Genomic DNA, 12,021 nt, shown 5'->3' with positions numbered 1-12,021 from the left:
GAATGAATGCTTGTGTATAACTAAGGCAACAGTGATGTGTTTTTCCAGCTTGCTTGCTTACACAAACGAGTTGGGCTGAAGCTCACTTGTTTAAATGAGCCAAGCTTGACGACTGAGCTTGACAACCATTTGGTGTATTCTAATTTTTTAATAGTTTAAGTGCACTACTTAATGAACAAGGTATCCAAGCTTTGAGACTCCTTGGTAGATGCATACGGATATAGTGATAAGCCAAATAGCCTTAAGAGTTGACTGAGAGGTTGTTCACATTCCTTACGAAGAGTGTGCTCTTAGACAGTAAGGTAGCAGAGCTTGGGCTCTAAAGAGCAAAGGATGGCTCCAGAGGAGACATTTTTTAGTTGAGAGAACAGGCTGATTTTACTTGCCATGGATGCAGTTTTCTAGAGGGTAAGCAGAACCACAAGATAAAGGCCTCTCGTAGAAAAATACTTCACAATATCAATAACGGAGAGATAAAACACTATCAATACAGAACAATTGAAGATGTTGTTACCCGATAAAAAGTGTCTTCATTCTTGCACCAAAAAAAAAATGGCAACCACTGGTTTTTTCAAGTTAACTGATATTTTAACTACAAATATGGGTAAACGGAAAAAGTAAGCCACTATTTAACAGTGGTAGCAAAAGTAAGTCCTTATTTGGGGAGACGAAAACCGGTTTTGACTAGAAATATGGATGAAAATGGTGGAACCAATTTTGCGACGCTCTCTCTCTCTCTCTCTCGGATTTTCGACGTTTCTCCCTGCGTTTTTCGTTCTTTCCGGTGCTGTTGCCAAAGTGGGGGAGTCGGGAGACTATGGAAGAGATAGAGGCACAAGCGACGTCGTCACAAGCGGAGGGGCTGCTGAAGATCGCCCCACCGAGGTTGGAAGACGCGGGCTTGGAGGACTGCGCCCTTCCCCCCGACGCCATCAAGTTGGCCTTCCTCAAGGCGGCCGACGCCATCGGATCCGTCCTCCCCGGCCGCCTCCGCCATCGTGAGGATGACGATGGCTACTCTGGAAAGAGATGCGTGGACAATCCGCCGCCTACCGACGGAGGCCTGCCGGATTATCTGCTAGGTGCCCCATCCGCAGATGAGGAACGCCATCGCGGCCCTTGCTCTGGCAAGGACATCATCCCGGCGGCTATCGGCGATGATGTGGTCGTTGGCCGTGGAAAGGGTTGGGAAGGGTCCGGCGACCGGGTGCTGGGACTCAACGTGCGGAGCTCGGAAGATGACGGGCCGGCTTGCGTCGATGGATTGGAAGGGTTAGACGAGGTGCAGCAGCAGGAAGATCAGCAGAGAGAGAAGAGAGATGAAAGGCCCATCTTGGATGAAGCCTATATTTGAGCGACGGCGACCCTTTGCGTTGCTCCCCTCGCTGTTGGTATACGCAACCTTTTCCACTTCTTATTCTCAGTTTTTCTTCTCGTTTGTGTGAAACATGAAGGACGAGCTTGATCGAGTTGCCTTCTTGAATGGGTTCCTGGCTCTTCTACTTTCCTTTGTGGAGAAAAGGGAAGGTAAGAAGTTGTTGTTCATGTTTGAGCATCTCACTTAGTAAAAGGAAAGATTTTCAGCTGAAAAATTTCTATCTTGCTTGATGTTATTGGTTGCGATTCCGAAATCCATCTTTTCGTAGATTTTCTTGCACGAACGTGAGGAGCGGGAAAGATTGAGCACATGAATGTACAAGGCACAGTTCTCAGATCAATTCTCATATCAAACAAACATGACTATGATGCGGCATCCTCCGTTAAATCTCCTCTAGTTTAATGAACATTTGTCATAACAAATAAAGAGTCGGTTAGAGAAATTTCAGACAAGAAAGCAACATATTGCAGGAACTTTTCGAGTCTGTCAGTCGCTGAGGCTCTCCGAACCTTTTGAAGTCCATAGAGTGCAAAAAAAACTAGTTTCTGATGTTGAAATCCATGGAGTTGAGCACCATGGAGCAGCCTCAAAAACTCCACTGGATGGCACCAATTCCTTCAATTCAGCAACTAAAAGAATTACCTCAGGTCAGCTTTTGTTGATCATGGAGGACAACCGTCCAAAGTTACCATCTCGGAGCTCTGCAGTTCGTGGAACACTATACAGATATTCACCACGCTAAAAATCGCTTACGTGGTGCCCAAAATGATAACCCGATTATCTTACATTGAAAAATGAAAACGCTGGACCGGATCTAGCCTTCTGTGCTGCAGGTCACGAGGATGATCCTCCACCGCTGCCATGCCTGAAGACGTCTCGCTACAAGGTACATCTTCTGTGCAGAAGAACATCAGACCACTGCATGGCGGCTCTGTTGGCTAACAAGAATTTTACAATCCCTAGCAAGATTACAAGTTCATGAGGCGACCGGACCCTTTTCGTCTCTTGGGTCGCCGCTGTCGCATTTGCCACAAGCTCAGGCATAAAAGAAGACCTAAAAGGCAGCAAAAGGGCTTATTATTATCAATGAACAAACATTTGCAAAACAAGGCTTGGAATCCTGGCCTGGTGCTAGCGCCCATGAATGTGTTTTACTCAAGTTCTTTCTTGATCATTAAAAACTAGACGACCTTGAATTACTAACTTTTCTTTTGACCCATAGTGTTTACAGACATGAGCACCATCACCAGGCATGGCCGCATGGACCCTCGTAGACGTAGTCTGACGGTCCCGAGCAATGGAGGACCATCATGCTACATGCCTATCCATTCGGAGAATGAGAAAGCAGAAATCTTTATAATAATTACCAGTAAGCGCAACAAACGTCGGTACAAGCCATTGAGCAGCACCTATATTCAGCATATCAACCTGCAGGCAGCACATGCTAAGTGAATGTTCTGAAGATGCCAGGAAAAACCCATAATAATAAACACACTTAGATATGTGAATTCAGCTGTTTCCCTCAAAAAAAAGGGGGAAATGGTTGTGTGTATGAAATTACTTTTCTCAGTAGAATATGCTTAAAGCCTAATGGAGTTCGTATGCATCCGAACTATTTACCTCATCTCTGTTGAGTAAACTCCAGAAATCCATTTTTTTGTTGTAATTTACACTCGAAATATAGGTGGACAGTGTCCCTCCTAGGCCTTTCTTCTCAACACTGCCCTTCCCATTATTCTCTTGCCAAGTATTTCCTAGTTCCAGATCAATGTCGCTTGCGGTCATGTTTGGAACCCCCAAACCTCTTCCATCAGCACTTGGATACCCAGGTAACTTTCTGTTATTTCCAGCAACTATAAATCCATAGCCTTTTGTTCCCCACACCTCAAACCTGGCATCTTTCCTGCAGATCAGCTCCTTGTCTGTAACTGCAGAATACCTTGAAAAGTTCAGGTCGGTGCGGCGTGATGGCAATTGGTTTTCGTCCTTGTGTAATGCATATGCTTGTCTCACAGTGTCCGTGAAAAGAACTGGATCTTTAACTTTCTTGCTGGTGTAATCCAGCATCTTTTGAAGAAGCCAATAGCAGTTGGTCACCATATGGCTACTGTCCAGGCAGTTGGAGTCACCATAGACAGCTATCCGGCCACCACCCATCTCAACAAGTCCAAGAATAGCTGATTCAACCTGTAGATATGCTAGTCAGTACAGACTGTAAGAGAACATGACTTTGGTTAAAAAGCTAAGCAGGCCATCTGAGAAGCTGGTTCCTCAAACAGCAACACTGAACCTAGGAGACTCTCGGAAGTATCTGTTTGTCCTTGATCTCCAGGGACACCTCCCAAAGATCAGACTACCTTGATGCAAATGCGGGAACTCAGGTCCTCAAAAAACATGAAACCGTAGTTTATTTGATGCGGTAGATCAGGAAAAAGTGCAAACCTTAAGGACCTCAGATGCAATCCAAATGCATAACCAAAGAGAAATACTGTTCATTGCCAGCTAGGAAAATGATACGGAGTGCTCACCTTTGTCATACCCGAAGTCTGCAGTATGTTCTGTGTGGCACCACTCTCTGAGCTATCATGAAGCCGGAATTTATGTAGATAACCACCTCGTGGAAATTGCACTATATCTGCTCCCGATGCATAGTGGCTCTGCTCACCATTGATAGAGAAATCCCCATTCAGGATCTTGTCACCAAAAGCAATCCCAAAAGGCTTCAAAAGCTCGTTTAATGCTGGAACGTTTGCACCTCCAGTTACAGGTGTCCACCAACTCCTTGTGTTGTCATCAAAAAATCTCATTTTGACCATTGTTTCCACATTATACCACTCCGCAAACACCACAAGACCTAGACCATGATCAATAACATCAGTCCTCAGTTTAGCAATCTCTTCCCTGTAATACTCATCCTCAAGGTCAACCATAAGCAGCGTCCCATATTGACTGGCATCAAAACAGGTTAGCGGTGAACCAAGAGTTTCAACATAGTAACCAGCATCCCTCAACATGTTAAACATGATATGGAAATTAGTATGCAAGTGATCGCCATGCCAATCAAGTATGTCATTCCGTACATCCAAGGAATCTCTTGGGATGTAGCCAGGAGGGTACTTGATATTATGGTATTGGTCCCAAAGGATACGTCTTGACCTTGGAGGAGTTGGGATCACCTTCAGTTTTAGCTGAAGAACGCATGTACTTCTCCTGGGGACTTTTTCTCCTCTGGCTGGTGGGCTATAGATGTTGACAGTCACATTGCCTTCAATAAGCCCTGAAAACTGAGATCCTTCTTCCTTGATCTGCATATGGAGTCCTAAAAATCCAGTCCACGGCCATATAACGTCAGAGTAACTGAAATGGATGCTTAACAGGTTGCCAACTTCATCAGACGGCTGCCAAACAGGTGGATTCTCAACATATCCAATCACGCCCATCCCATTAAGAATAGTGGCATTGAAGATTACTGGCATTGCTCCAGCATAAAGAGGCTGACGACAGAAAGGCCAAGAATATGGGCAGTCTGTATAGTCAACAATGCTGGGGAAGATACTTGCCCGTGGATAATAATTTTGCAGAATTTCATAGGATTCCAGGCTGGAAAAGTTGAAATTACCATAATACTTAGGTCAAATGCTAATATACCAACTTTGATTCTATAGAGGAAGTGAAAAAAGGGGGGGAGGGAGAGAGAGAGAGAGAGAGAGAGAGATTTCAAAAGTTGCAGAAACTCACAGGTCAAGTCTACCAGCACCTTGTTCGAACATGTTAGGACCTGAAAGCTTAGCTGCCCCCTCAACCAGCGCTTGTTTCATGCTAGCAGGATTTAAAATGTCACGCCGAGTACTCTCTGGAAGGACACTTACAAGTAGACAAACTACACCAGCAACCACTGGGCTTGCAACACTGGTGCCAGAAAGGCTCTTGCAACCTGTGCTGATCTTAGAGCCCATAATTTCTCGCCCATATGCGACAACATCTGGTTTCACACGCCCGTAACTGTGCAGATCAATAAAATAGAATGCAGTATGACATTAGGAAATTAACCACTGGGATGAGAAAAAGGGAACTTTAGATGCTCCCATCTCCTTTTCATCCTTACTGAAGCCATGGTAAATGATAGATGCAGAAAAATGGGTATGACTGGGGGTTGGGAGCAAAGATTAGCTTTAAATCGTCCTTTGCAGCAGGGCTAACAAGAAAAACATGACTTGTATTGGTAGCAATCATGCTTTCATGAATGAAAAAAAATACTGGGCGGAGCACCACAATTCAAGCTGAATATCTCCTAGCCTTCATGCCACTGCTATAGATTTCTTCCATCGGCAACTCATGTTTTTTGTTCAAAAATAAAATTTTGTTTTCCAAAGTTCAGTTATCCAACCTGAGACTAAGGAAGTCTCATTTGAGTTAGTTAAACTCTATATTGTGTAGCGTAAGGATACTTGATCCTTCTCTTTGGGTAAATATGCATCAGTATTTTTATTGGCGTGATATGAATACAGAGAAGTAATTTTCACATGCTTTGAAGAAATGCGCAAAAGCTGCTATATAGAGGCAGGGGTCGTTCTTGTCCAGTACCCAATTAACCATTATAAAGGAGTCCAAAAAGTAAAAAGTTAAAGGCTTGAATCCAAGGAATAAATTGTGCTTTTCTTTATAATCCAGGTAGTGATAGAAGACAGTCCTCAATGAATTAGAGACAAGTTCAGATGTATGATGAATCTGAAACACTACAACAGACAAATGCATTTGTACTAATACTCTTCGGAAGAAAATAAGAAAAAAAATAGTGTCAACCTTGTTTTTGATTCATCATGGATACAAATGATGAACCACCAAGAACAAGACCGTTTTCAAAGCCAACATATTTGTCAATAAAGCAAGGGTGCTGGCGACAAGACCTTATTACTTCTAAAAAATATTTAAAGTCCACTTATTGAACAAACTAAAAACACTTCACGTAATTTAAGCTGTCTTTAGAAGCAACCCCTGACCTACCCATGTGGAATCTCCCAGGTACTCATGCCACGTGAAGAAAATGAAGCTATATGATCATCATAATCGATTCCCCCAACACCAATAACATCACTTTGATCAGCTGGGTTGTTCAAGGTGCCATAAAGAGGGCCATCATTTCCAATTGCTGAGACCATGATAATGTTATTTGCAGTCAGCTCCCAAACCTTCCAGATGATTTCAACAGAAAACAGAATGGAAGAGTATGAGTTCATGATCAAATGATCACCAGAAGTCACTGAAAAACGTTCTACAACTGGGTAACGACTTCAAACATTTTTGCAAGAAAAGAAACATGAAAGGTGATATAATTTGCGATTGAGATCGTCAACCAATAAACTTGACTAGCTATGCTTGGGTACCCTTCCATCACACCAAAAGATGATACTGAATAAAAATTATACCAATCAACAAGAAGCATGAGGAACGAGAACGTCAACAATGACTAACTGGAAGCATAAAACACAGGCTCTATACATGAAATCACGTAATAGTTGAATTCTTATGTGTCTACTAAAATAATCTGAGGACAAATTAAATAACAGACCAGAATTTCCCTGTAGTGAGAAACTATTCAAATGGAAAACTAAATAACATAACTGTCATTAGTCACCAAGTAAGAAACCCACTAAGGATAGGAAACCATATATGCCACCTCAATGACCATAAATATGTCAGGAGTTTTTGCAACAGGACGCTAAAATTCATTGCAAGTTTCTGAAACAGGATGCTAAAATTTCAATGTTTTCTTTTCATATCATTTGCAATATCACTTATCAATTATCATAATTTACCATTTATTTTATATGTTATTTTTTCTTAATTTTTCTTAATCACGAACCTCAAAATATTTAAAACTCTGAACTTATTGCTGGTTCTCCCTTGCCATAAAATTCTGAAGGTAGTGACACACTGTGAGAAAGGACAAGACTCTCGCACTGAAGAGATACAGCAAAAAGGTTGAGTTTTTCAACCACCTTCAGGTGGTCACACAATCTGTGGGTTGTTGTCCATGAAATTCAGAAACACAAATACAATATGGACATGTATGTCCCGTATCTTGACCTCCTAATTACCATCAATTTGGATGTTGAGAATGCACACATTTAAAAGTTAAAACACAACAATAAATAAGTGGTACCGTAATTCTATAATATCTTCTGCGAGGACCACATTCCAGCATTCTCGTCATGCTTTAACAAACGAGGTATTTAGATACTTGAATGCTCGGTAGCATCCTCCCATGAATTTAAATTGACAATCCGCATAGCCACATATACACATCCACATACTCTTCATGTTCTCCACATACTCTTCAAGACCATGACGTGACACAACAAAAGTGAGCCTGATTGATTCACCAGTGCAAATGACACCCTTCGAGAAAATGGAACTAGTCATACTACAATTAACTGAGCATGGTATAATCACCAAGGTAAGTAGTTACCTTTTCAACAAATGGAAGATCCAAGTAATCAGGTCCACCAATGCTCAAATTCAAAACATCCATATTTGTTGCAATGGCATAATTGAATGCATCCAGAAACCATGATGTATACGACACCTGCAATTTGGCTGAACACCAAGCATCTCATAATCTAGCTAGTGTTTACAAAATTAAAATCAGAGAACAAATAAAACCACTTAAAAAGGAGAAAACAGAGCAGTACTGCAATAATACATAACTCATAGAATTTTGTCAAAATTTCAACAATTTCAATTAAGAAAAGTAATTTTTTTATAAAGAAAAGTAAAGATTGTAAATTATCTAACAATGCATGGTAGCCATATCACTTCTGGGTCCGATTTGGGCCTAACGTATATTCATTCAGTGAGAATATGTCCAGCCCAGTCAGTTTGAGATCAGGCCTAAATTTCATGTCCTTTAATGAGCCTAGCATGTTCATTACTCGAATATAACATTGGGCTTAATTTATGCTTTACAGGCTTAGCTAGTCCAACCTTTGATTTGGCTGGTACTGCAATAATCTGGCCAAGTAACCAAGCCCTGATGGGAATGGCTGATGGAAGAGAAAAGAGCAATTCAGTAGGTTAGAACTTAGAAGTTAGATACGTCAGACTGATGGTGAAAAGCCAAGACCAACTGATTCATTGAACGCCACATGACACCCTGAAGTTTCCAACTGCATGGTAGAAAAACCAAACTCCACAAGAATATCTTAGGAGAAAGAGAACGGTTAGAAACTTTTGTACTTGCAAGAGCGTTGAGCATATATCCCTGATGCACAAAATGGGAAGTGTATTAGAAGTAGACTTCCAAAGGAGGGAAGAACCCACGTTACCTGGGCATCAGTGAATACACGAAAAGCATAAATTTCTGCATCTGGAGCAAATCCTAAACATTCAGAGTCTTCACCAGCAATAACTCCTGCCACAAAAGTCCCATGACCAAGGTTGTCATTTAAGGTATCCTCATTTGTCCAATTTGTACGTTCCTGTAACAGTAAGTTGATTATTCAGCTTGCAAACAACAATACAAACCTTGCAGAACAATGGCATGACAGTCTGAAACCCATAGAACCTCACGGCAGATATGGTACGTGTATCTGCTTCTTATGCAGTTGAGCCCAAGTAATGGTGTGAAACAACCTAACGAGTTGTATTTCACATATAACCTACTAATGGCATGAAAAAAAATACTCACGGCAGGTGGCTAAGTTGTTCATGACTGAGTTATATTTCTCCTAGTGAACAGCATTAACAAATATGAACCTCCACATTGTGACTTCGGCAACAAGATTCTGCATACATGAATGAAACAATGAACATGCTCTAGTGGATAACCATGGCACCGTTGCAAATGGTGGTGCGGTAAGCAAGCCAATGTAAGTCCTAGAACCAGTAAGGCCAGTAACAACTACCAGCCAAACTAGTTTCCAAAATTATCAATGTACAAAGCCACCAGCGTCAAAATACATGGACTAGCAGGTGTAGATACTGGGCGTTCACTTTTCCTGGAAACACTAAAGAGACAAGTTCAACACTTCTGACACTGCAACAAAGGCAATGCTAGCGACCCCATGCACTGCTAGAAAAGGGTGACAACTTTCTTCCTAGGGACCCATCCAAGCCGTATTTGACAGATATCTCAAAGATAACTCGTAGGTTGTACCATTAACAGCTGTGCAAAAGATTAACTGTTTTTCAAATAAGCATGCCGCCGTTAAGTCCTCCAGTAACCAAGAGTGGAACTCCTATGCCCCACACCCAATAGTTATTGTACCTTTATATTGCGGAAATGCGGATGATTGGCTCGAATACCAGTATCAAATATTGCCATCTTAACCTTTGCACCCGTATAGCCTTGACTCCAAAGTTTCTCAGCTCCAAACAGCGAGGTGATCTGAGACCTCTGCAAATCAACAAAACTTTATTCTCAGTAGATTTACGACACATAGTGTCGAGAGGTGTGAAAGTTTAAAAAAAATGAACATATTTTCAGCAATGAGAAGCTTGGTATTTCCACAGTTGGACAACCAAGAGAAAATTTCTTTAGGTCCTTGACATAAAATTTGCAGTTGAGCAGATATAGGCTTATCCACTGACCAACTAATCCAATGCAAGCAAATAACCATCCGCCTCTGAACAAAACCACGACTAATGGAGAAAAAAACACCATCACATGCATTTCTTGTTAATGAAAACGGCGCACTTTAGTGCAAAACGTAAGCATTCTCAACAAGAATAATGATTTGACTTGGATTTTCCCCCACGATGACAGGGAATAAACAAATGTTACAAATAATACTAATTTAGAGAAAATAGGATTGATGGAAAATCAAATATGACAACCACGAAGGTAAAAAAAAAATAAAAAATAAAGAAGAAGCAATAATTACAATTCGTATTCATTTACAAGTATATCCGAGGCAGTCAAATTTCAACAACTTTTAATTGACAACAGAAGAATCAAATCATTGTTGAATCAATTCGAATCCCCAAAAGAATGACATTCAAGCTTCCACCATTTAGATGATCGACGACGAGCCATTACCTGAATCATAAGCTTCCGATTCCAAGTGAACGTCGAATTGCTATAACCGCCGTCATCAAAAGACATCGAAGTGAAGATCTTTCCGGGCTTCTTCATCTCCTTCGCATCAACACTCTCTTTTTCAAGTAAGCCACGGGAATACCTTGATTCGGCGAAAACATCCTTGACGAACCCCAATTTTCCAAAGTCATCAACAAGACCCGGTACCAATTGATCATCGATGGAGACGAGCGCAAAATCCGTGGGGAAGGCCGAAGCGGGGTTCTTCCTCTCAATCCACCTCCATCCATCCGATCTGAGGTTCTGCTGCAGGTAAAACTTGTGCTCGTCCGCCTTCTTGTACCCGCGGAACCGAACGATGTACCGGCGCCAGGAATCAACGGACGGCTCGTCATCCGGCACCGGAGTATGGACGGCACCGTCCTTGGATTGGAAGCCTCCTTTTGGGTCTGAGGAGGAATCAAGATTGAAAATGATAACGGACAGGAGAGCGATGAAGACAGGTAGAACCTTCCAGGACGTCATCACCTCGAATGACCCCGCTGTCTGTGCCGTACGGTCAGGTGCGGTCTTATCTCAAGGCCTGAGTATCGCCGGTGCCGCTTAAACGACGGTCCGATCCCCTTCCCTCCATTGCCGCAATTGGCGGTAATTTAGCGGCAAGCCGGAGGCAGGTGGATGGGGAATAGGGAGGAGGAAAAGAATATTACAAAAAGGAAAATGATAACGAAGTGGCTTATGAATCAAGAGTCCTGTTACAGCTTATGCCACGTGGATTTTCATTCTCATAGTTTTCGAGAAATATCCTTCATGTTTCCTTGGATTATCAAATATGTCCTCTGAACTTCCTGTGCATTCCTTAATAATAAATTACAGTTTTTTTTTGGTCCGGTTAATAACTCATTGTCTGAACTCCCCTTGCTTTGTCTCAAGTCCGAATTTGGATTTGGATTTGGATTTGGATTTGGATGAAGATAGAACATTCTTCAAATTGTGATCCTACCTTTTGGTATCATTCACAAAAATTAAACAAACAACGTGTCTTTAATATGCAAACCTACCCGATAAATTATACTAGATCTTTAAGACAACCATTACAATCAAGAAAAAAAAAATCATTTTTTTTAGCAGGAGGTAAAATTTCTCGTATTTGTCAACTTCACATATTCACACAAGTTCAATGTTTTTTTTTTTTTTGTTAAACATTTCAAATTGGTTTCTTCAATTGATTACTGTAGCTTTCTCTTCAGTAAAAAGACATAAGTAGTCTCGTTTGATTGGCTGGTGAAACCTGTCTATGATAAGTTTTACTTCAACAACCAATCCCTGTTTGATGGCCAAACCGACCCCTTCAAAGAGTGGGGGCATATCTTAACGGTAAATTACGGTGAAAGGAACTTGTTTTGAATGCTAAAAAACTTGACACTGTTTTGATCGAGAAACAAGAGGCTATCACAACAATAGGGACAAATTATCTCTCACCAAAATTTGTCCTTCATCCAAACATGCCCTTTGAAAGGGGAGATGATCAGTAGAATGACATGTACATAAGCTATGTTTGATAGTCTTAGATCTCAGATCCGAGGTTGATTTTTAAATCCATGTT

The 12,021-nt window shown here is 41.5% G+C and overlaps 2 protein-coding genes across 2 annotated transcripts; one reads left to right on the top strand and one right to left on the bottom strand.

The window, feature by feature from the left end:
- Nucleotides 1-686: 686 nt before the first annotated feature.
- On the top strand, nucleotides 687-1,834 carry LOC116254053 (uncharacterized). Its single transcript, XM_031629109.2, has one exon. The coding sequence runs from the start codon at nucleotides 818-820 to the stop codon at nucleotides 1,352-1,354; it is 537 nt and encodes a 178-aa protein (XP_031484969.1). The 5' UTR covers nucleotides 687-817; the 3' UTR covers nucleotides 1,355-1,834.
- Nucleotides 1,727-11,110, bottom strand: LOC116254050 (subtilisin-like protease SBT6.1). The gene is made up of 10 exons (XM_031629095.2): nucleotides 10,416-11,110; nucleotides 9,645-9,773; nucleotides 8,704-8,856; nucleotides 7,848-7,964; nucleotides 6,383-6,567; nucleotides 5,117-5,380; nucleotides 3,907-4,978; nucleotides 2,999-3,565; nucleotides 2,746-2,806; nucleotides 1,727-2,432 (listed from the first exon to the last, which is right to left on the bottom strand). Exons 1-10 carry the CDS (start codon nucleotides 10,938-10,940, stop codon nucleotides 2,347-2,349), a joined length of 3,159 nt encoding a protein of 1,052 aa, XP_031484955.1. The 5' UTR covers nucleotides 10,941-11,110; the 3' UTR covers nucleotides 1,727-2,346.
- Between the last annotated feature and the right edge of the window lie 911 nt (nucleotides 11,111-12,021).

The sequence above is a fragment of the Nymphaea colorata genome, chromosome 1 (assembly GCF_008831285.2).
Source record: "Nymphaea colorata isolate Beijing-Zhang1983 chromosome 1, ASM883128v2, whole genome shotgun sequence".
NCBI classification, from domain to species: Eukaryota; Viridiplantae; Streptophyta; class Magnoliopsida; order Nymphaeales; family Nymphaeaceae; genus Nymphaea; species Nymphaea colorata.
The sequence above is the reverse complement of the archived record's forward strand: the minus strand, read 5'-3'. Positions and strand labels throughout refer to the sequence as shown.